Below are 21,058 nucleotides of genomic sequence, written 5' to 3' on the forward strand. Positions count from 1 at the left end.
GCCACCGTCTGCCTTAGCCGGGAGGGTCGGCCCGGGGCGGGGCCGGCGCGGCGGGGCTAGGCCCCCCGGTAACACTAAAGCTACTCTCGGACCACGGCCCGGCCTCTGTCCGTCTGTCCGTCCGCCCTCCCGCCGTCACGTCCGGTCCCTCCTCTCCCGGTGCCGCCCCAAGCATGGCGGCGGCCGCTGGCGTGTGGATGGCGTTCGGGTTCAGCCCCGAGGAGGCGGCCGGGGAGCCGGGCCCGGGCCCGGGCCCGTGGCGGCTGGAGGCGGGCCCCGAGGGGATCTCCCGCGTGTGGCCCGCCTGGAGCTACGTGGTCGTGGACACCGGTGAGCGCCCCCGGCCCGCCCGGAGCCCTGGCTCTAGTCCCTCTCGCGGGGCCAGTGCGGCCCTTGGCCGGCCTGTGCCCGCTTCCCCCTGCCCTTCCCCGGGATGGCGGGTCCCGGGCCCCCCGTGCGCTGCCGCGCCGGTCATCGGTTCATCTTGTCCGCCCCTTTCCCTGACACCGCTTCCCCCGGGATGGGACCCTCCGCCCTCCCACCTCGCCGGTTCCCCCGGGATGCGCCCCGCTGGTGCCCGCTGACATTCCCGTCCCCCAGACCCCGAGCTGTTCCCGTCGCGCCCCCGGGCTTTCCCCAGCGGGGTCGCTGAGGTGCCGCTGCGGCAGGCGCGGGGCTGGAGGTGCGGAGCGCGGGGCTGCGGCGGCGGCTGCCGGGCTGGGCCGAGGCGCTGCCGTCCGAGACGCACCTGGTGCTGCGGGCCCGGGAGGTGGCCCGCGCCTGGCGGCGGGAGGCGGCGCTGACGGGAGCGCTGCACGACGAGCCCGCCTGGAGCCGGGCGCTGCCGCCGGAGCCCCGCCAGCCGCTGCCGCTCCTGCCCGGCGGCTTCGCCACGCCGCGGCCGCCGTTCTTCACCGCCCTGCCGGCTGGCGTGCGCGCCCGGCGGCTGGTTCTGGGCACGGAGCACGCCCTAGCGCTGGGCGCCGCCGGGGAGGTGTTTACCTGGGGCGGTGGCAGGTGAGCAGGGGTGTGGAGCGGACACAGCGGTACGGGAGAGGGACGGGTGGGCTTTCAGGAACTCCGGGACAAACACTGTGCTGGTCTGGTGGGTGCAGAGAGAGTGATGGGGATGCAGAAGGGGCATGAGAGTGCAGAAGGGATATGGGGGATACAGGGAGTCTTTGGGGGGAGTGCAGGTGAGAGAATGTTGGAACGGGGGTCACCTCAAGGACTGAGCCCCCATTAGTCTGCGCACACTGATGGGGCCAGGATATGCCTCCTGGCTTTCCCATGCGGGTGGACTTGGGAATGATACAAGGTTACAGCTGAGGGAAGTATTGGGGTTCCAGATGCAGGTGCCCAGTGCTCACCCACATGCTGATGGGATCTGTCCCTCACCTGAGCCAGGTCCCCTCGGCACAGGCATCCCAACTCATGGCTTCTCTTGGGGAGCAATGACCTGGCCATGCCTCTTTCCCCACTGAGTCCACCCTCGCTGGCCCCATGGGCAGCCCGGTATCCTCTCTAGGTGCTGGCTACTGACTCTGGCCTCTGCTCTGGACTTCTGGCTCCCTCAGGCCGGACTCCAAGGACCCTTGGGTCTCTGTATGACCATCAATGTCCCTGCTCTGTCCCTGCTTCTCTGTAACTTGCCACACAAGCACCACCTGGCAGTTAAGCTCTTGTGTTTCTGAAATGGAGATTGATTCCATCAGTCTGTGACAGTTCAGTGCCAGGTCCCTCTGGTACAGCCTGTGGGAGGGGAGTGAACCCCTTGGGAAAAGCCTCCAGCCCCAGCGCCCTGCTAGCAGCTGAACTTGGGTGCCTTTAACAGCTGGTGGTACCACTCAGCTTATTCTCACAAAAGCTTTTGTTGTATTTGTTTTGGTTTAGGGTAAATTTTGGGAGGGAAATTCTGAATGGGGTTCTTCTAAAAAGTAAATTCATTTGGCTTCTCCCCCAAATTGGTTTGGATAAAAGTGGAAAAAACCTGTTTATTTTATAAGCAAACTCTTCACAAGTATAAAAAGTTACTAATATTAAACAATAAAGTTTCTTGCTGTTCTGAAGAGATGGCAAATTTAGAAAGTTGTTTTTGTGAGGTTGACTTGCTTAGTCTTTTATCAGTCTTTCGGTGCTGGAATGCAGTGTCCTAGGCTTTGTTGGGTTATAGGTGTGAATTTTTGGTGTTCTTTTGGGTTTTCCATTTAGAGTAGTTTTGAACAGTTCTAAGAAAAAGAAGAATCATAGTCTAGGGAACTTCACTGCCTCAGCTAGCTAAAAAAAACAACCAAACCTTAAAGCAAAGGAGAGCTCTCTCCTCCTGTCTGTTTGTGCTACAGAAAACAGTCCAGGAGAAGGATGTGGGGGAGTGAGTGCAGTTTCTGAAAACAAACTGGGGGCTTCTTTTCCCCCTCCTTTGCTCTCAGAACTACTCTTAAAAGTGCAAAACTTAATGTGCAGCATGAACGGAACAGTTTGGGATACAAGCATCATAAAATCACTCTGGGACAGTTGTTCATTAGGGGGTTGTCTATGTATTTGCTGCCCCACTCAGGTTTCCCAATAAGGTGCTGGGGAGCCCAGCCCCAGGTCCCTCTGCCCTGGATCCCTGAGTTCTGCTGGTGCATGATGAGGCTTGGCCAGAGGAACCAGTTGTTCTCATCTCTAGAGTGGAAGGGTTGCTGTGTTCCTCTTTGCTACTTATGGAAGACAAACCCAGCACTGATCATCAGTCACTGTCTCAGAGCTGCATGCCCTGGCCCAGTGCCCTTCTGTTCTTCATTGCTCAGGAGTGTTTCACTCCCCAGTCCCTGCTCCTCAGTCGCTGGCTCTGGGCTAGCTGGTAGCAAACACAGCTCCTGGCAAACACAGCTCAGTTTACATCAGCAGCTGTTGCTTTGCAGATTCTACATTATTTGGTCCTTCTTGCCTTCCCTTCAGAGGAAGGGCTTCTACATGTGGAGATGTGTACTTGAGGATTAACTGTTTTGGAATTTGGTTGTTCACCACAGCCGAGAATCCTCTCACACCTGCCTGTGCCAGCTGTGTCTCACAGTGTGACAGCAGTGCTGTGTGGCAGCCAGGTGCTGGCCCAGCTCACCCTTTTGTAGCCCCTCTTATTGCTGGCTGTGTCACTCTCCAGACAGAGTACCTAAAGCCACTTTCCTGCTGCAGCATGTCCTTCCCTACCGCTCAGCTCTCAGTGTCTCTTTGCCTCAGTCCTCTGCAGGTTTCCCATATGGAATGTAAGAGCCTTTCCAGAGCTGTGCATCAGCACTGCTGTTGACATCCTGAGCTGTCACATTGAAGCTCCCCAGACCAAACAGGCGCCACTCTGGAGCTGAACTGCTCCTCTCATCCCTACAGCTCCTGCCAGCTCCTCCTGCTTCTGTCCCATTTTGACAACTGAAGCCCCTGGTGCTGTGTCCCACTGCTGTGTCCCTGGCTGTAACTGTGGTGATCTGGTGCTGGGCATCACTCTCCCGCTGGCGCTTGGCTTTCCCCTGTCCTGGGGTTGATTCTTCTGCTCAGCCGTGGTTGTTCCCTCAGCTGCTCAGGCCCTGCCAGCCTGGAGCTGGGTTGGCGGCAGCCGGAAGGGCTTGGTGGGGTCATGGGCAGGAGGCACGGGAGCCGGAGGCCGTGGGCTGTGGGTGCGTCTGTCTGTCCCTCTTGTCCCTGCAGGCACGGGCAGCTGGGCCACGGGCTGCTGGAGTCGGAGCTGCAGCCGCGGCTGGTGGAGGCGCTGGCCGGGGTGCCCATGCAGGCGGTGGCGGCGGGCGGGTGGCACTCGGCCAGCGTTAGCGGTAAGGGGCAGGGCTGGGCGCGGGAGGTGGCCGTGCTGGTGGCAGCAAATGGCCCTGGTGGGACCTGGCTTGGGGAATACGGGGTGTTGGTGTCCCTGGAGCACCCCAGTGCTGCCAGCGAGTGGGGCCTAGGGCTAAACTCTGCCTGATGCATTTTTCCCCCCACCCCACAGAGGCAGGAGACCTGTACGTGTGGGGCTGGAACGAGTCAGGACAGCTGGCTCTGCCCTCCAAAGCGCTGGCGGAGGAGCGGGCGCAAGATGAGGACACGGGCGCAGGTGAGTGCTGCCGGCCAGGCTGAGAGCAGGGTGGGCCGGGTTCCTGCACAGCCCCAGAAGCTCAGCGCAGGGCCAGTGCGGTTCGAGCCTGCCAGCAGGGCTGCTGTTACCTCTTCTGCAGGGAACACCAAGCTGATGCCCTGCCGGGAGCAGTTGGCTGCTGAGGATGCTGAGTTCATCTCTATCCAGGCGTTCCCGGCACTCCTGGATCTACCACAGGACGTGGAGGTCAGCGCGGTCAGCTGTGGGTCCCGACACACAGCCGTCGTCACACGTGAGTGTCCAGTGGGGCAGGGGGCAGTGCCTGTGGCTGCCAGGGCTCACCAGGACCCAGCGGGCAGTGTCCCCTGGAGTAGGGGAGGACTGTAGGGCACGGAACTCAGCGGGTGCTGTCTGATGGTGCTGTCTCTGTTGCAGGAAGCGGGGAGCTCTACACCTGGGGCTGGGGTAAGTGGTATCTCTGCTTTGGGACTGTACAACCTCCCCAGGAACAGCTTCTGATTCCTCTTCTCTCGCCCTTGGCTCTTTTGTCGCTGTACGAGTTCCATCTATGCTGGAACCTCCCGTCTATGCCCTTGTGTTCCCTCTCTCCCCACAAACACCAGGAGCAATTGCCCTGTGAGGCCCCAGGGCCACGTTATGTCATGAGTGTGTGTCTGCAGGTAAATACGGACAGCTGGGACACGGGAACAACATCAGCTCTGACCAGGCACGCCGTGTTGAGCACCTGGTGGCCAAGGGGTTGCGAGTGGAGGAGGTGGTATGTGGGCCCTGGACCACCTATATACGTGTGCAGGAGCTGTGAGTGCCCCAAGACCTGCATCCCATGGGTTCTGCCAGATGGGGGATGAGGGCAGGCTCTGCTCTGCAGGACCAGCCCCAGGACCACTCTGTCCTCAGGGCGTGGGCAGCCAGCCCCCCTGTAGTACAGGATGGGGCTGAGTTTAGCCCACAGTGACCTGATTCACACCTGAGTGGGGCTGCAGCTGCATCAGGGCCAGGAATGCCCTGGGACAGGCTGGATGTGTTTATATTAAATTCACTTTTCCATAAGGGCTGCAGTGTTGGTGTGTGCGAGATGTTCCAGCACATCCAGCTCCAATGAAGCTATCCTGGGGCGAGGGACTGCGCTGGGCTGTGGCTGGGGTCTGTGTGAGCACGGTGCGAATTCAGGGATGTTGTGGCTGAGCAGCTCTGGCACGGAGCTGGGGCTGGTTCTGCTCCTCTGGGAGGTGCAGAGGAACAGAGGGGGCTGGGACACAGCTGGACCAGGGGACCCCCAGCTGACCCCAGGGGTATCCCAGACCATGTGCATCAGGGCCAGTGTTGAAAGTGGAGAAGAAGGAACGGGAGGGATGCTCAAGATGCCTTGAGAGGCTGACCTGGAACAGAGAGAGACAGAGCTAAAAGAATAAAGTAGGGATTTATTGGCAGGCTTTAAAAGGATACACCTTGGGCAGTACAAGAGCCTGGCCAGGGCTACACCCAGGATGGATCCAAAATGGTCACAAAATGGATGACTGGTCACAAGGTTTTGCACTTCCTAAAGTTTTGGTCTATTTTGATATTGGGGTTAATTGTCCAATTACAGCTTGAGGTTTTGAAGTCCATCCTCCTTGTTGCTCTCTTCAGTTCCCCATTGTTTATGCTTTTTGGGCCTGAAGCTTTTAACGGTTGTCCTTGGTCTCCATGTGGAAAAAGATTTGTTTTGTCTACTTCCTCTTTGTGAAGAGAACTTAATAACACTTAATGTGAAGCTCAGAGCTACACACCTAGGCAGCACAGAATCTGCAAAATATGAAACCTAAAGCTTAAGGCATCACTCAGCGCAGTAGTGGTTTTGTCCCCAAGTTACCATTACCATGATGGGACCCTGCTGCCCTGGGGAGGCTGAGCACCTGCCCTGGGGATGGTGAGCGTCAGTGGGAAGGAGGGAATGAATTCTTGGTTTTGCTTTGTTCTGTGTGGCTTTTGCTTCCTGCGCTGAACTCTTGTTTTCTGTATCAGTTTTTCCGGCTGTCACCCTGTGGTTGCCCCCTCGGCCCCGATGGGGGTTCAGAGGGGCAGGCGGGGAGAGCCGGCAGCCGAGCAGGGCTCAGGGGCTGTGGAGCTGCGGCTGCAGCCTCTTCGGCCAATCAGGACGCAGCTTGAAGCTCTGGGTTTTTCGACCAATCAGGATTCGGATTGGAACTGCTTTTTCAGCCAATCAGGGTGAGGATTGGAAGGTTTTGTTTTGTTTTGTTTTTTTTAGCCAATCAGGCAATGTTTGGACTCCCCTTATTTGGCTAATGACCACACGAATCGCAGCGCCAGCTTTTTCAGCCAATCAGGCCGCGGCTCGACTGGGCTGGCCAATAAAGCTGCAGCTTGAGCGCAGTTTCTGATTGGCTGAGGCTCCTCTAGCCACACCCCAGGTTCGGGGTCGCCCCGCCCCCTCCATCGCCTCCTCCCTCCAGGGACTCCCGCAAATACATTCGGAGCTGGGGGCTGTACAAGGACTTTATTCACAACATCTAGAAATTTTTTTTAAATAAAAGCACATTTCTAAAGCAGTCACTGAGGGGAGGGTTATCCTGGAGTGGGAGATGCTGCAGGCCCTGCATTGCTGCCAGAGCAGGGCCTCACCAGCGCAGGGATTCATCATGCAGCGTTGTTGGTGGTGGAGTTAAGAACATTAGAGGTGTTTTCAAAGCTGGAAGCCTTTGAAAGTCCGCGCTGTGGAAACAAGAAGTGAGAGAGAGGGATGAGGGAAGGGAGGGGGCTGCTGCCTCACAGTTCAGTGGGGACAGAGAGAGCCCAGGCTGCCAAAAGGAGATGAAATACAAATTAATACGGGGACTATGTAACTTGTAGCCAATAAACATTAATGCCTTTATTTACTAAAATGTATAAAGAGTAAAAAACTTTTGGTAGTGTCACACAGTGCTAAATACCTCTGGCTCAGGCGAGCCTGATGAGAGGACAGGGCCCCCCCAGGGCCCCCCACCCTGAGGAAGGCAGCCCCCCTCCATCCTCTGCTCACTCCCCCCTCAGGGGCTCTGCCTTGGCTCTGTCCCTGCACAGGTGTGTCCTGACCACAGCCTGTCCCCTGGGCTGGCGCTCTGTCCCCAGGGCTGCTCAGGGCCCTCTGCCACCAACTCTGTTTGCAGTTCTCCATGGGGAGCACAGGTAGGGGCAGGAGGACACAGGGGCTGTGCGGGGACACCGGGGGGACACAGGAGGGAGCAAAGGTCCTGTGCTGCACAGTGGGGGGTGGGGTTAGAAGAGGTGAATTACCGCAAACTCAGAATAGGTGCTGGCAACAGAACTAATGCTGTGGTTACGCTGGGCAGGGGCTGTGGGGGTGCACCCACCGCTCAGGGTGGTTCCGTCCAGCTGGGACACATTTTCCTTGTTCCGCTCCCTCAGCCGGGGTCGGGGGGGCTTGGCTGCCGTGCGGGTGGGGGTCCGGGCCCAGCCCAGCTGTGGGAAGAGGTGACAGTTATGGGATGCAGGAACTGAGCAGAGGCAGGAGAGCTGCGGCAGCTTCAGCGCCCATCACTCAGGAGCCAGAGCAGTGTCAGGCTCTAGGAGCTCTCCAGACCCTGGGGTCCAATTCCAGCCCTTGAAACATACAGCACAGAATCACAGAATCCTGCAATGATTGGGGTGGGAAGGGACTTTAAAGCCCATCTTGTTCCTTCCCCCTGCCATAGGCAGGGATGCCACTCACTAGACAAGGATGCTCAGGCCTTGTCCAGTGGCACACTCACATTTTGAAGGTCCCCCAAGCTGCAGGCTCAACACTATGGAACAAGTGTACTAGAAATCTGGGCTAGAGAAAGATTTTCTGGCACCTTCCTCCTCCTCCCTCAGGTCCCAGAAACACCCAGCAGGATGGCAGGAGCCCCACAGAGCAGACTGCAGACAAACAGGGGCTTCTGTATCCCACAAGCTCAGCAGGGGAGGCAGCACCACCTCAGCTCACCTGTCCCAGCCCAGCCCCAGGCAGGGACCCCCCCAAGGCCCCTCACCTTCTTCCCGGAGGGCGGCAGCCGAGATGTGGGCGAGTGGGAGATGGCTCCCCCAAAGACTGAGCGAACAGTGCTGTTGGGTGTGGCGCTGATGCTGGAGGTGCCATGGAGCTGAGGAGAAAGCAGAGCACACGTCACACAGGACAGCTTCCCCATGGGGCTGCAGCACCCTGACCCCTCCCCACACCTCCCTACAGGGCCGAGGCCAGCCCAAGGCTGTGCTCCAGCCCAGGGAGAGCTCGGCTCCAGGCAGGACCCCAGCCCACCACACTGCTCTGCAGGGCCATTTTACCTTGCTTACTTTGGCAGGCCCATGGGGGCTGAGCACGCGCCGCTTAATGGGTGTCCGTGGGGTGCTGCCGTACAGCATCTCCGTCTCCATTTGCTGGCTCTTCTTCAGGTGCTGCGGGACACACCTGCACTTACACACCCGAGCACCACGGGGCTGGTGCACCCGTGTGACACTGCCAGTGGGCACTGCCCTGCTCACAGCCTGGCACAGCCACACAGCAGGAACATCCTCAGAGATTTACAGGTATCCAGAGCCAAGTGTCACCTCTGGCACAGCTGGGGCCAGAAAGGGGCTCGGCCCACACAGACATGACAGCACTGGGCACCAGCCCCACTGCCTGTCACTTCCAAACTGGGAATGAGCAGGCAGAGCCAAGGGCAGTGGCTGGGGCCCAGCAGGGACACCCCGAGACTGGCACTCTTAGGCAGGGGCCAGGGACACTGCCAGGCAGAAGCCAACATGCTCAGCTCTACTCACCCGCTCCTGCTTCTCCCTCTCCTTCTCTAGACGGTACAGCTGCCACTGCTCTGACACATACTCCATGAACTGCTGCCCCTTCACCAGGAAAGCTCCCTTGAACTCCTGCTCCCAACTCTGGACCTTTCTCTCCAGCTCCTCCTGCAGCTGATCAGGACACAAGGGCAGTGTAGGGGCTGCCCTAAAGGCAGGTGTTCCCACACCCAAGGCTCCCTTTTCCTCTGTCAGTGGGACCACAGGTCCTTCCCCAGGGCTGGACCTACCCTAGACAGCGTCTTCTGCAGCTTTGCTCGCTGCTTCTCCTCCTTCAGAAGGTTTCCTCCACGATTGGTGAAGCGACTGGGGTCAGTTGCTTTACTCTGGTAGAGAAGGGTGGTCAGGAGAGACACAAATATACCACCCAATCCCCTCAACCTCACATGGTGAAGGCCCCCAGAGGAGCCAGCCCTGCACAAACACCCGAGTGCTTGAAACACAGCACCTCATCTCTGCACTGGCCCACCATGACTTCCCAATGCCTCCTTCCCAGAGCGCTCTCCCACGGGAGCAGAGGTACACACTGAGCAAGGACCCAGCATGCTCCTGCCTGGACAATACCTCCAGCTCCAGGAACAGCTTCCAGTTCTCCTCCCACTTCTGCACAGCCTCAAACAGATCTTTGTGTGTTTCATAGTAGATCTTCATTTTGCCCACCTCAGCATCATGCAGCTCGAGCAGGGTCTCTGTGTAATCCTCTGGAAGGGCACAAGAGCCAGGTCAAGGGGCTGCTGGAACCCCTGGGATCCCTCCCCAAAATTGCCTGGCCAGCCAGCACCCACCATCATAGAAGGGGCTGAAGTTTTCCCTCTGCTCTTGGCTGTAGAAGCATTTGTCCCAGTAGTCAGCCAGCTCTGCCCGGATTGCATGGATCACGGATTTCATGTTCTGCAACTTCAGCTCCTCCAGACGGTCCACTTCCTGCTGCAGCTGCCCCCGGGACCAGAGCACAAGTCAGGGAGGAAGAGGGGGAGAACAGGGTTCATCTTCTGCATGAGCCCTCTAGAATGAGGCAGCTGCCAGCACCAACCTCCAGCTCCTCCCTCCATGAAGGAGCAGAGCTTGGCCTGCTCCCCTCACCCCTCACTGAGCAACCAGGAGCATGAGATCCCCCAGAGCTGCTGCCCCCAGCCCTCCCACCATGAGCACAGCAGGGCTCTTACAGCTCTCCTAGTTTTGACTCTGGCCCCAGCCAGGTGCACGGCCGAGGACTCTCTCTCCTCCTGTGGGATCTGCAGCCTTTCCCAGAGCGCGACGATCCTGGTGCGCAGCTCCGCGCACACCGCCTCGTTCAGGGCCCGCCGGGCTTCCAGCTGCAGGGAGGGGAGCAGGGATCAGCACAGCCTCTGGCTCTGCTGCACCCGCAAAGCCACACACTGGGCACAGGAGATCTCCTCAACCCCCCTGAAAAACACACAGCCTTGCCGAAACCTAGCGGCTGCTCTTACATCGTGGTGGCAGCTGCTGCCAGCACACACAGCAGCCCCCAACCCTGCCTCAGAGCACGATATACCTGCTGCAGCAGGTTCTGGAGGGCCATGATGTTGTCCTTGGACAGGCAGAACGCCTCCTCATCCTCACACACCACGTCCCGCTCAAAGCTGGTGTCTGGGGTGTGGTCCAGCTCCTCCATGAGCAGAATGATCTGACGCTTGTTGGTGACAAATTCTTCCCGCCTTTGCTCCTGGGGGTGAGGGCAGTGTCAGGAACCAGGGCTCCCTGTGGGCCCCAGCGACCCCCTCAGCCTCTGGGCTCACCTTCAGGGTGTTGAGGGAGGCCACATGGCGCCGGTAGCGGTCCAGGTCCTCCAGGCTGGGCACACTCCCGCTGTCGATGCTGAACAGAGATGTGCACAGGATGTCACACAGGTCTCGGTCCTGTTCCTGCAGGGCCTTCAGCTCCTGCTTCCGGTCCTGCTTCTGCTTCTGTAGCGCCTCCACACGCGTGCGCAGGTTCTTCTCCATCTGCAGGATGGTACATTCCTCCTCTGTCTGCAAGAGGCCAGAAATCAGCTCTGTTCCACACTTCTCACACCTGGTTCATGCTTTAGTTTTTTATACAATGACCAGGGCCAATAGGCCTGCGTCTGAGCAAGATGTTTCCCAGGAAGGTGCACAAACACCAGCACCACACAAAACAAGGTGCTGGAGAACACCACACAACCACCTACCAATGCCTGGCTTGTGAGGAGCCACAAAGCCCTTGGCTCTCCCAAGCACCTGAAGAAGCAGTTTTGAGTAGATATTTGCTTTGTAAGCTCTGGCCTCTTCAGAAACCCAGGCCAGGCAGCAGGACTGCTGCCAGAAGGACCCCAGGATCCCACACCTCACCTCAAAGAAGCCCAGCTGGAGCTCCTTGCACAGGGTGTCCAGGTCCTTCCGACACAGGGCGATGCCCTTCAGCAGACGCTCCTTCAGGCTTTCCTCCTCTGCCACCATCATGTCCAGGAGACTCTGCAGCACAGGTGTGGTCAGAGGCAGGGTGTGGGAATGGAGAGCGGGCAGGCAGTGTGGGGATCACCGCTAGAGACCCACGGCTGGCCCGAGTGAGGTGTGGGCAGTGTGGGGAGCCCAGCAGGAAGGGGCAAGGGCAGAGGTGCGGTAACAGCCGGGCAGGGACCCCCGGTGCTCCCAGCAGACCTGGCCGGCCCCGTCCTGGAGCCCCCAGAGAGCAGTCCTGGGTGAGCTCACTCCGAGCTGCTCGGGTCCCGGGCTCCCCCCGCAGCAGGTACGCGGCTCAACAGAAGAACCGGTGACACCCCGCCCTCACCTTGATGTGCTTCCTGACGGCGTCAGTGCGCTCCAGGCGCTGCTCCTCGGGAATACCGATCTCTTCCCAGATGTCCCGCAGCGTCGCCATGGCCCGATTCAGGCAGCACACGGCCTCGGCCGCCAGCACCTCGCTGAGGGCAGCGCGGGCCATCAGCGGCCGAGCACAGGCCCGAGAGCCTCTCCAGCCACCGCCCGTCCCGCCGGGACCTCCTGCCCCGGTTCCCAACGCTTCCGCCCAGCCGTGCCCGAAGCCCCGGCTCGCCCCGGGTTCCCCCGGTCCCCCCGGTTCCCCCCGGTTCCCCCCGGTCCCGCACCTTTTCCTCTTCCCTCCGCACTCCATCGCCGCCGCTCCGCCGATTCGAACTCCCCTCCCGGCCGCGCTGATTGGCTGCCGCGCCACCGCGGCCCCGCCCACAACCGTCACCCGGGCCGCGCCCCTCCGCCTGCCCGCGCTTCCGCCCCGCCCCAAGCCGCCCCCAGCCAATGGTAGTGCGGGGCCTTCGGCGCTTCCAGCCAATCCGGAGCGAGAGCGCCGCCGCGTCCTGCGAAGCTAACGGCGCCGCCGCGCGACCGCCATTGGACAGCGCGCCGTGAGCGCGCACGGAGCACGCGCACCGCGGCCCGGGCGGGGCCCGCGCGTCCCCGCGGCCCGGGCGGGGCCCGCGCGTCCCCGCGCCTCCGCCACGGCTTCCACCGGGCCCGCCCGTCCAGCAGCTGCCCCGGCCTCAACCCCGCACGGGTTTCCGCGGGGTAGTGCTCCCGCCAGCGCCCTCCCTCACACACACAGCCCTAGGCCGGGTCGTTGTCAGCAGAGATGTTTACTGGCAGGCTTCCCTCGGCCCCCCGAGGCTCAGGCCTTGGCCTCAATCATGGCCTCCATCATGCGGGCGCTGTTGGTGATGGCCGTGGTCAGGAAGATGAACTTGCACCCTGTAGGAAAGGCCCGTCGGTGCCCTGGCAGTGCTGCGGGGCAGCACCGACGCTGCCAGTCCTGTCCCTGCCCGTTTTTTGTGTGCTTTGCCACCCCTCCCCACGGCTTCAGCTAGTGCTGGTCCCTGAGAAACGCGGGATCCCCGGGCTCCTGCCTGCTCCCCACCCCTCCCAGGCCGCCCCTACCTCTCTCCTTCCCCAGGAAGCGGAGGGCCGCAATTTCAGAGAAGGTGCAGCCCCCCAGGAAGACAGCGAGGACCACACGCTGGGAGTCCCAGGCAGGGTTGTCCTCCACAGCGCTGTCTGGATAGGGAACAGCGCTGTAAGACGTGCCAGCTGCCAGCCCCGCCGCCCCCAGCCCCCCACACTACCTGAGACAGAGAACTCGTTGCCACTGAGCAGTCGCACGACCTCTTCGAGGCCCTGCCAGCCCCGGCGCTCCAGTACCTGAGGGACGGGCAGGCTGCTTAGGAGGCTCGGAGCAGCAATGACCACCATCAGCCCTAGCCCTGGGCAGAGGGACCCCTGCTGCACTCCCCAGAAGGAGGCGGGGGCTTGAGGGGTGTGCCCGGTTCTCTCCAGCGCAGATGAGCTCACCTGCTCGATGATCTTGCAGCTCAGGGGCACATAGGCCCCGCCAAAAACATACGCCATGTCCCGAGGCATTTTGAGGTCATACTCGCCATCCAGCCGAGGGATCTGCAGTGACAGGTGACACCAAGGGTACAGGAATGTCACCTAGCCAGCACCCCAGGACCTCTGCCTCAGGATGGAGGACACAGCGCTGCCTGCCCAGTGCCAGTGCCGTGTCTGAAGGGGGCAAGGAAAGCCCCAGCACTGCACCACTCTCACAGGGCGCAAGGTCAGGGCAGAGTGAGGAGCTGGCAGTGGCCCCCAGCCCTGAGGAGAAGCCCGAAGGCTGCCTGGAGCAGCTGCAGCAGCTCTGGCCCTGAGCTGTGCCCCTCTGAGGTGCCAAGCCTGCAGCCTGGGCACGGGCACAGGCTAAGCAGAGCTCTCTGTTCTGTGGGCACTGTGGCCAGCCAGCGCCCCTTGAGGACGTACCAACCCCAGCTTCTTGCTTATGGCTCGGAAATTACTCTTCCTGGCCAAAGAATTAAATGCATCTGTGATCTTTCCTGGAAAACATGACAAGGAGAAACATCTTAAGAGGCTTTGTCTGCCAGAGCCAGCCTGGCAGAGATGTGCAGAGCTGTGTGCTCTGGAGAATGTCTGTGGTGGCTGCCAGCCCTGCTGCCCCCAAGGCAGAGCCCCCTGCCCTGCCTGCAGCAGCACCGCTGGAGACACGCTTGGTGCTCCCAGCCAGATCTGCAGCAGCAGCTCCCCTTCCTAGGCTCCAGGGGCATGGGGCAGCGGGCTAGCTCACCTGCAGCACGGTCTGTCACCAGCTTGCTGACTTTGCTCTCCACGGCTGTCAGGGTGTCCCCAGCTGACTGCTCTGTCAGCAGCCCGATGCGCTTGAGGTTGTGGAAGGTCAGCAAGTGCTCAGGCCCGTAGCTCTGTGAATGGGGCAGCCAGACCAGTGTGGAGCCCCGTCTGCAAGCCCGGGAAGCAGACAGGGTGTCCCCTCTGCGGTGAGGCACAGGTTCTCAGAGCCCCCAGCAAGCACAGGGCAGGGGCAGCTGGAGCCTAGGGTGGCAGGGTCTGTCCTGCAGAGACAGCCTGGGCGTGCTGGGGCTCGTGAAGGGCCTGTGGATGCAGGGCCCATCGCCAGCAGTGCCTCGTGGCCAGACCACAGGGAGGGGAACTCCCATCCGACACAGCTCTTGCTGTGCAGTGACTCCCTGGGCCCTCACCTGCAGGTACTGGGTTTTCAGGGAGCGGTAGTCCTTGGGGACGAGACCTGTGGGGAGCACCAGGTGAGCTCTGTGCCGGGGCTGGGGCTGGGTGCCACTGCTGTGGCCCAGCACAGCGGGGCCCTCACCGTTTTCCGTGATGGACAGGAGGCACATGAGGCGCAGGCTCTCGATGGGGGACACCTGTGGGGAGCAGGGGTTAGGGAGGGCAGGTGGGGCAGCTGCAGCAGGAGCCCCATGGTCTCACCTGCCGGTCAATGTGCTCTTCGATGAAGCTGGTGCTCTCACGGATGTCAAAGCCCTCCAGCAGCGCTGTGGCAGGGGCACAGGCAGCATCACCCCAGGGCTCTTGCCAGCCCCCTGAGCGGGGCTCTGGGCTCAGGTGCCCTCACACTGCTCCAGGGAATGGGGCCCCCACCACACATTTTGTCTCAGAGAGTGCAGCCTGACCCTGCTTAGGACCTTGAGGCACCCCCAAAACAAGGGACTGGGAGGATGGTGGCCACTCAGGGAACACCCGGGAATGAGGCTGCCTGGGCCTGAGGCAACCGAGGCCGTGGGTCAGAATGGGGCAGGGCTAGGCACAGATAGGGCATGGAGCAGCACTCACAGTGTTCAGCCTTGATGGTCTCTTGGAAGTCCTGCTTGGTTTTCTTTTTCATGATAGACTCACAGGCACCAATATCTACACAGCCAAGAGACACAGCAGCTTTGGAGGGGAAAGGCCTCTGCAGGCACTGTTAGCACATGCCAACAGCCCCTGCCCTGCCCCTGCTGGGCACATCCAGGGCCCACCAAACCCCTGCTTTCCCCAGAGCTCCAGCACTTGCAAGTACAGCTGAGCGCCCCTCCCTCCCCTCGGGTTCCTACGCAGGCTCAGCAGCCGATGCTCCTGCTTCAGCCCCTTCAGCTCCTGGGACACGAAGTCCTTCATCTGTTTGATGTCCATGCCCCGGCGCCGCTGCGGGAGGGAGAGCACGGGGTGGTGGCGCGGCTGTGAGGGACAGTGCCACGGGCACCCGCACGCCGGGGGGACACTCACGTCGTACTGGGCCTGCAGGTTCCGTGACTTCTGGCTCAGGAAGCCAAACACGCTGGAGAAGTGCTCATTGCGAATCTCACTGAACACCTGTGGAAGCACCACAGCTACCAGGGCCCAGCCAGCTGCAGCCCTGCAGACACAGACCCCAGGGCCAACGCTCCCCCGCCACGCTGGCCACTGCCACCCCGTGCCCCAAAACCCTGGCTGGCAGCACGGCAGCCTGTGTGGATGCATCCTCTGACCCAGGCTACACCGTGATCTGTGAAACGCTCCTCAGGGATCAGCCTTGAAGAACAGCGCCTGGGCTGAGCTCCTCCCCAGCTTAGCAGGAACAATCTCTCTTCCCAGGAACTAGTACTGTCTAACCAGCTCCTGTTTTTTAATGAACAGCCTGGGAAACTTATTTTTGTAACCTGAATAAAAACCCAAGTGGAGTAATATTTTCATTGTCAAATTCCATAGTTAAATATGAACCTGAATTGTGGCCAGGATGGAAAATTACTACAAACCTTGTACCTCAACATGAGGGTCTTCTGTATTCTTTCTATCCTTACCCTTTCCTATCCTTTTGATTACTCCCTCATTCCCCACCTCCACCTCCATGTAGATATTTTTGAGTGCTTTTTGGTTTGGATTGATTTTTTTTTTTTTTTTGCTTTTCATCAGTGGGCTATAACCATTTAGAAGTTTGGCAACAAATTTTGTCATGCTGCAGCTTTTATATTAAACCCGTTTTTGTGGATACCTTTGCTGGTGATTCCTTTAGGGACTTTAAAACACTAATTTGTGACACAGCCCTGCACGCAGGAACTCTGAGAGGTTCAGAAGTGGAGCTGCACCTGCACACCAGGTTTCTTGGTCTCTGTGCATGAACCTATGCTCCAGGGGCCCCCAGCCACTCCTGCTCAAGCTTAGGGGAGGGAATGGTCCACTCTGCCTCCTCCCACCAAGGGCTTGTGAGGACTCACTTTGTCCTGGGAATTGAGCAGCACCTTAATGCTCTTGTCAGAAGAGGTGACATCTGGCCCAAAATCCACACTGCCTGCAGAGAAAAGCGAAGAGCTGCTTTGTCCCAGATGTAGAAACATTCCCACATACACGAGCCTTGATGTAAGAGGCAGCAGAGACAGGGGATGCCAGCCCAGTCTCTTGTCAAAGTGAGGACTGTCCCTGTGGATGACCTCCAGCAGAATCCCACATTGGGACTGTCCCTAGGAGAACTGACAATGCCAGGCACAAACCCTGCAGATGCTGGCCAGGTGAGTGCAGAGCCCCATTCTGTCCTGCTATGAGTGCAGAGCCCCACGGTGAGTGCAGGGCCCTGTTCTGCCCCATGGAGACTGCAGGGCCCCGTGCTGCCCCATGGTGAGTGCCCCGTGCTGCCCTGCTGCCCTTCCCAAGTCACCTACCACATTTGATGCGGAAGGTGTCGTCCACGAGCCCCTCGTAGACCACTTGGGAGCAGAGTGCTGTCACGTAGTCCACGTCTGCAAGGAGAGCAGGAGCCAGGCTGCCCTCGGGCTCCTCCTGCCACCCCACACAGGCTTTCCCTGCCCCTCTGGGGAACGATGCCCAGACTGTGCCCCCCCGGCCGCTGCCCTTGCCTCAGCCCACCTCTGTCCACGAGGAAGACGTGTCCAATCTCAGGCTTCCTGCCCTGGCCTTCACTCTCGCTCTCTTCCTCCAAGTCCCGCCACAGCTCGTAGCTCATCTGTGAGGGGCAGAGGGTGCCAGGGTGGGGGAGCAGCCCCAGGCTCCGACCAAGGGCCCTGGCACAGTGGGGCTGACAACCAAGGCCAGGCATGAATGCTCCCCCCCTTGGGGCACGGGGGGCTCCACCACACCCCAGCGAGCAGCAGCTGCCCCTCTGCTGCCCACCCTGGCATGGGACCCCCCAAAAACCTGCCCAGGAGGAGGCATAGCGCAGTGACCCCTCTGTGGTGACGTGCTGCCACGTGGCTGACAGGGTTCGGGTCCCTGCAAGCCGCAGCCCTGAGGGGCACCCAAGGGGCCCCTGGTGCCAGCCCCACCTTGGCACAGCGGCCGATGCCGTGGGTCTTCCCAAAAGGGCCATAAAGGGAGTTCAGCAACTGCAGGGCTCTGGCGATGGGGTTGATCCAGCGGTGATCTCCCTCCTGCGGGACGAGGGAGTGAGCGTGGGCAGCTGGCTGGGCAGCACTGCCACGGCAGGGACTGGGCTGGGCATGGCAGCTTCAGCCCAGGAACACCACGGGATGTCCCAAAGCTGCTCAGCCAGCAGAGAGGCCAGCTCGGGGCTGAGTTACCACTCCCCAATAAAAGCTGCCTGTGGGGAGTAGAGGGGGCCCATGGGGCAGACTGAGGGGCTGAGCAGGACACCACACACCTCCTCTCTGAACAGCACCTTGGCCCCAGCCCCAGTGAGGCTCAGGGGACAGGATGGTGCTGTCACCCCACCAGTGTCCCACTGACCAGAAAGTAGTCGCGGAAGAACTCGGGCAGCTCCATGCTGATGATGTCTTCATCCAGGGGCAGCAGGTAGAAGGACCATTCATCGCAGGTGACATCTGTGTTTGGGACAGGGGTAGGGGACAGTTATGCAGCCCTGGGCAGGAAGAGCCCCAAGAATCACAGCAGCCCCAAAGCAGGGCCTGTGGAGCTTCAGACAGGATGGGCGGCAGGACCCTGTCTCCTCTCCTCGGGCAGAAGAGAGGGGCTGATGCTGTGTCGGCACACATCTGCCTGCTGGCTGGCAGCCAGCCTCAAGAGAACCCGTGTTCCCTGCCCACCTTCCTGTCCCTGCCCACACAGGGATCCCAGCACTGGGGTTTAACTGGGATCCTGCACTGTCAGCTACCCCGAGCTAGCACTGCAGCCCCACTCACCACCAAAGACCCCCTCTTCCTCCAGCACCATCTCGCAAGCATAGAACTGGAAGGGAAGGGGACACCCTCAGGGCCAGGCAGGCTCCGAGCAGGAAAAGCACTGGAAGGGCCCAGCGCCTTCCCAGGTGTCACAACACGTGAGTTTACTTAAACATTTCTGGGTTAGAAACAATTTTTGGTGCCTATAGAAGGGGTGGAAGGTGCAAAGGCTGGACAGGCACAGAGTGACAGGGGAATGGGCAGCACCACGGGTCCCACTGACCTTCTGGGGGCTGAAGATGATTTTGTATTTCCTGCTCCTCCCTGACATCTTGTCAGCGTTGACGATATCTGTGGACACCCCGCACAGCCCCTGCACAGCTGCCCACCCGCCAGGCACAGCTCCCCTTGGCTCTCAGAGCCCGATCGCCCCAGGACACGTGAAACCCCGGGAGCAGGGCTCGCCGAGAGCCCCTCAGGCCTGGGCACAGCGGTGGCCCAGAGCTCCGGCCCCCGCTGAGGGCCAGCCGCCCCTGGGGCCGCACTCACCGGCGATGAACCTCATGGTCCTGACCCGCGGCCGTACCAGGAAGCAGAACCTGCATCACAGAGGGCAGCGAGGGGCTGCTGGCACCCGCCCGTGCTCAGGAGCCCTCCTCTCCGCAGCTGTGCGCGGGCACCAGCGGAGCCGCGTTCTGAGCGGGAGAGGCACTCACTGGTCGCTGGCGCCGGGCGCCGGCCGCGTCTCCACCTTGTACAGCTTGTCCACGTCGTGCTGCTGCGGGGACAGGGCGCGGGTTGGCCGCGGGCGGTGGCGGCGGCCAGGGCCGGCCCGACCGGGCCCCGCGGTACCTTCAGGATGGACACGTTGGCGATGCGGTCCAGGGGGCTCATCAGATCGGCCTCGATGAACAGGTCCTTCTTCCCGGGGAGCTGCGGGCAGGCGGGCATGGGCCGGCACCCGGCGGCTGCCCCGTGCCGGGCCCCTCGCGCGCCGGCCCCGACTACCGACCCCCAAGCCCAAGGCCAGTACCGATCCCGCCGACTCCCTACGCCCGCCCCGGTGCGGGATCCCCGCCCTGGGTGGTCCCCGGACCTGCTCCAGCAGGTAGACGAGCTGGTCTCGCGCCAGCCGCTTCAGGATCCCGAAGTCAGGCGGCTCGGGCGCGTCTCGCCGCCCGGCGAGAGCCATGGCGGGGCCCGGGAAGCACCGGGAACGCCCGAGCGCGGCGCGACCGGAACTCGGCGGCGGCGGAAGCGCGCGATACCATGGCAACGCAAGGACGCCGAGCTCTGCGCACGTTTATTGGCCCGCGGTCACGTGGCCACGCCGCGCTCCTCGAACAGGCGCTGCAGCGCCGCCTCCAGGCACGCGCTGGTCCCGCGCAGCCCCGACACCACGCGCGCCGCCCACCGGAAGTACTCCTGCACGCGCTCCGCCGACCACCCTGCGGGGATACGCGTGACGTCACTTCCGCCCCGGAGACGGCCGCAGCCATAGTGTCCCCCCCCGACATAGCCGGCCCCGGCCCAGCGCAGCCCCAGGGCCCCTCCGTGTCTCGGCACGGCCAACAGCACTGCCCGTGCTGCTGCCTGGCCCCGGCCCCGCCGTGCCGCCGGCGCGGGCGGTACCTTGCGGGGTGCAGCGGTTCAGGTCCCGCAGGTTGTACAGCTTGTCCGCCAGTTTGACCAGCTTGGCCCGGCGGCTGCTAAGCGGAGCGCGCTCGATCTGCAGCCGCTTGCGCTCCATCTTGGGCAAGGCCTTGTCGTCCGTCACCTCCTCCACCACGCGCCGCACCTCTGCCCCGAAACACTCCTCGATCTCGGAGAAGGTGGTGTCCGTGTCCTCCACCGTGTCGTGCAGGAGGGCGGCCTGGGCGAGGAGGGGACGAGGGGGACTGCAGCGGTCCGGGGGCGAAGGGGGACGGGCAGGACAGGGCAGGGCAGGGCGTTACCTGCAGCACCACTATGTCTGTCACGCCGGCCTCATGCGCCAAGATCCTGGCGACGCCTGCAGCGAGAAGGGAAAGGTGGTAGCAGGCACCAGGGAACAGCACCTCCGGGCCAGGACAGTGGCTCCCGTGGGTGCCACGGGGGCTGCGCTGCACGGTGGGCAGTGAAGTTTCCCCGAGATCAACCTTGGGCAGGGGAGGCCCAAGGGCACATCCTGCACGGTGAATCCTTTGGCTGGGCAGAGGAAGGTCCCAGCAGCTGGCACTGCCCCCGAGGTGGGGGCTGTCCCCAGGCCTGGCAGGTGCGACTGTGGCACGGGGGCCCCTCAGCAGCTCCCGCGAGCTCCATCCACAGCAGGACAACAGGGTGGTGGCAGCCACACACAGACACAGGGCTGGGGCCGGGGCTGCAGTGCTTCAAAAGCTCTGCCCCCGTCGGGCTGAAGGACATGCTCTGGGAAAAGGGACACGCTTCTCTCCAGGGACCAGGGTGGGGACTCCCGGGGATTGGCAGCGCTCCCAGGGGTGAGCGGTGCTCTGGGAGAGAGGAGCCGCGGGGGTCTCCCGGGACCGGGACGCGGTGCCGGGGGGGTTCCGCACCGATGGGGTGGTTGATGTAGGGGGTACCCTCGGGATCCATCCGCCTCTGGTCCTTGTGTTTCCTGGCTGCAAAGTCCACCGCCTCCAGCAGCCGCGCCATCTCCGAGCCCATCCCCGCGACCTCGGAGCTCATCCCCGCGGCCTCGGAGCTCATCCCCGCGGCCTCGGAGCCCGCGCCCGGCGCGACGGAAGCGGCACAGGCGG

The 21,058-nt window shown here is 61.6% G+C and overlaps 4 protein-coding genes across 8 annotated transcripts; 1 reads left to right on the forward strand and 3 right to left on the reverse strand.

Moving 5' to 3' along the window:
• The first annotated feature begins 34 nt into the window (after positions 1-34).
• On the forward strand, positions 35-5,137 carry RCCD1 (RCC1 domain containing 1). 2 transcript variants are annotated; one of them, XM_063412924.1, is made up of 7 exons: positions 35-330; positions 669-1,017; positions 3,685-3,806; positions 3,980-4,084; positions 4,206-4,358; positions 4,502-4,531; positions 4,747-5,137. In XM_063412924.1, exons 1-7 carry the CDS (start codon positions 174-176, stop codon positions 4,887-4,889), a joined length of 1,059 nt encoding a protein of 352 aa, XP_063268994.1. In that variant the 5' UTR covers positions 35-173; the 3' UTR covers positions 4,890-5,137. The 2 variants fall into 2 exon arrangements, with proteins under 2 accessions (XP_063268994.1, XP_063268995.1); XM_063412925.1 differs by having other exon boundaries at positions 4,274-4,358; positions 4,747-4,884.
• Positions 5,138-6,312: 1,175 nt separating this feature from the next.
• Positions 6,313-12,458, reverse strand: PRC1 (protein regulator of cytokinesis 1). 3 transcript variants are annotated; one of them, XM_063412922.1, is made up of 14 exons: positions 11,988-12,458; positions 11,672-11,804; positions 11,233-11,355; positions 10,660-10,893; positions 10,416-10,586; positions 10,066-10,215; positions 9,685-9,832; positions 9,464-9,600; positions 9,130-9,225; positions 8,867-9,013; positions 8,399-8,500; positions 8,098-8,208; positions 7,361-7,546; positions 6,313-6,799 (listed from the first exon to the last, which is right to left on the reverse strand). In XM_063412922.1, the coding sequence occupies exons 1-14, from the start codon at positions 12,011-12,013 to the stop codon at positions 6,725-6,727; spliced, it is 1,839 nt and encodes a 612-aa protein (XP_063268992.1). In that variant the 5' UTR covers positions 12,014-12,458; the 3' UTR covers positions 6,313-6,724. The 3 variants fall into 3 exon arrangements, with proteins under 3 accessions (XP_063268992.1, XP_063268991.1, XP_063268993.1); XM_063412921.1 differs by having other exon boundaries at positions 8,390-8,500; positions 11,988-12,448; XM_063412923.1 differs by having other exon boundaries at positions 7,438-7,546; positions 8,390-8,500; positions 11,988-12,446.
• A 14-nt stretch (positions 12,459-12,472) lies between these two features.
• VPS33B (VPS33B late endosome and lysosome associated) lies at positions 12,473-19,533 on the reverse strand. Of its 2 annotated transcripts, none has more exons than XM_063412919.1 (23): positions 19,399-19,533; positions 19,155-19,235; positions 19,019-19,077; positions 18,852-18,901; positions 18,586-18,653; positions 18,324-18,369; positions 17,911-18,005; positions 17,490-17,594; positions 17,074-17,170; positions 16,869-16,946; positions 16,428-16,501; positions 15,460-15,546; positions 15,288-15,378; positions 15,028-15,102; positions 14,665-14,729; positions 14,546-14,600; positions 14,418-14,464; positions 13,988-14,120; positions 13,666-13,739; positions 13,201-13,302; positions 12,975-13,050; positions 12,790-12,906; positions 12,473-12,603 (listed from the first exon to the last, which is right to left on the reverse strand). In XM_063412919.1, exons 1-23 carry the CDS (start codon positions 19,492-19,494, stop codon positions 12,524-12,526), a joined length of 1,851 nt encoding a protein of 616 aa, XP_063268989.1. In that variant the 5' UTR covers positions 19,495-19,533; the 3' UTR covers positions 12,473-12,523. The 2 variants fall into 2 exon arrangements, with proteins under 2 accessions (XP_063268989.1, XP_063268988.1); XM_063412918.1 differs by having other exon boundaries at positions 19,019-19,080.
• A 77-nt stretch (positions 19,534-19,610) lies between these two features.
• HDDC3 (HD domain containing 3) lies at positions 19,611-21,008 on the reverse strand. Its single transcript, XM_063412927.1, has 4 exons — positions 20,855-21,008; positions 20,258-20,313; positions 19,935-20,175; positions 19,611-19,750 (listed from the first exon to the last, which is right to left on the reverse strand). Exons 1-4 carry the CDS (start codon positions 21,006-21,008, stop codon positions 19,620-19,622), a joined length of 582 nt encoding a protein of 193 aa, XP_063268997.1. The 3' UTR covers positions 19,611-19,619.
• Positions 21,009-21,058: the final 50 nt, after the last annotated feature.

Source organism: Prinia subflava, chromosome 15 (assembly GCF_021018805.1).
Source record: "Prinia subflava isolate CZ2003 ecotype Zambia chromosome 15, Cam_Psub_1.2, whole genome shotgun sequence".
NCBI lineage: Eukaryota > Metazoa > Chordata > Aves > Passeriformes > Cisticolidae > Prinia > Prinia subflava.

Bases quoted from the DNA above. Each gene is read 5' to 3' on its own strand.
- RCCD1 (XM_063412924.1), top strand. From the start codon at position 174: ATGGCGGCGGCCGCTGGCGTGTGGATGGCGTTCGGGTTCAGCCCCGAG. The intron at 1,018-3,684 runs GTGAGCAGGGGT...TTGTCCCTGCAG, and splicing joins TTTACCTGGGGCGGTGGCAG to GCACGGGCAGCTGGGCCACG. The intron at 4,532-4,746 runs GTAAGTGGTATC...GTGTGTCTGCAG, and splicing joins GCTCTACACCTGGGGCTGGG to GTAAATACGGACAGCTGGGA.
- HDDC3 (XM_063412927.1), bottom strand. From the start codon at position 21,008: ATGAGCTCCGAGGCCGCGGGGATGAGCTCCGAGGTCGCGGGGATGGGC. The intron at 20,314-20,854 runs GTGCGGAACCCC...TTCTCGCTGCAG, and splicing joins CTACATCAACCACCCCATCG to GCGTCGCCAGGATCTTGGCG. The intron at 20,176-20,257 runs GTAACGCCCTGC...CTCCTCGCCCAG, and splicing joins CAGACATAGTGGTGCTGCAG to GCCGCCCTCCTGCACGACAC.
- VPS33B (XM_063412918.1), bottom strand. From the start codon at position 19,494: ATGGCTCTCGCCGGGCGGCGAGACGCGCCCGAGCCGCCTGACTTCGGG. The intron at 14,465-14,545 runs GTGAGGGCCCCG...TGCTCCCCACAG, and splicing joins CCTGTCCATCACGGAAAACG to GTCTCGTCCCCAAGGACTAC. The intron at 13,303-13,665 runs GTACGTCCTCAA...CTGTCACTGCAG, and splicing joins TAAGCAAGAAGCTGGGGTTG to ATCCCTCGGCTGGATGGCGA.
- PRC1 (XM_063412921.1), bottom strand. From the start codon at position 12,013: ATGGAGTGCGGAGGGAAGAGGAAAAG. The intron at 10,216-10,415 runs GTATATCGTGCT...CCCTCCCTGCAG, and splicing joins TCCAGAACCTGCTGCAGCAG to CTGGAAGCCCGGCGGGCCCT. The intron at 6,800-7,360 runs GTAATTCACCTC...TTGTTTCCACAG, and splicing joins GCACCTATTCTGAGTTTGCG to CGCGGACTTTCAAAGGCTTC.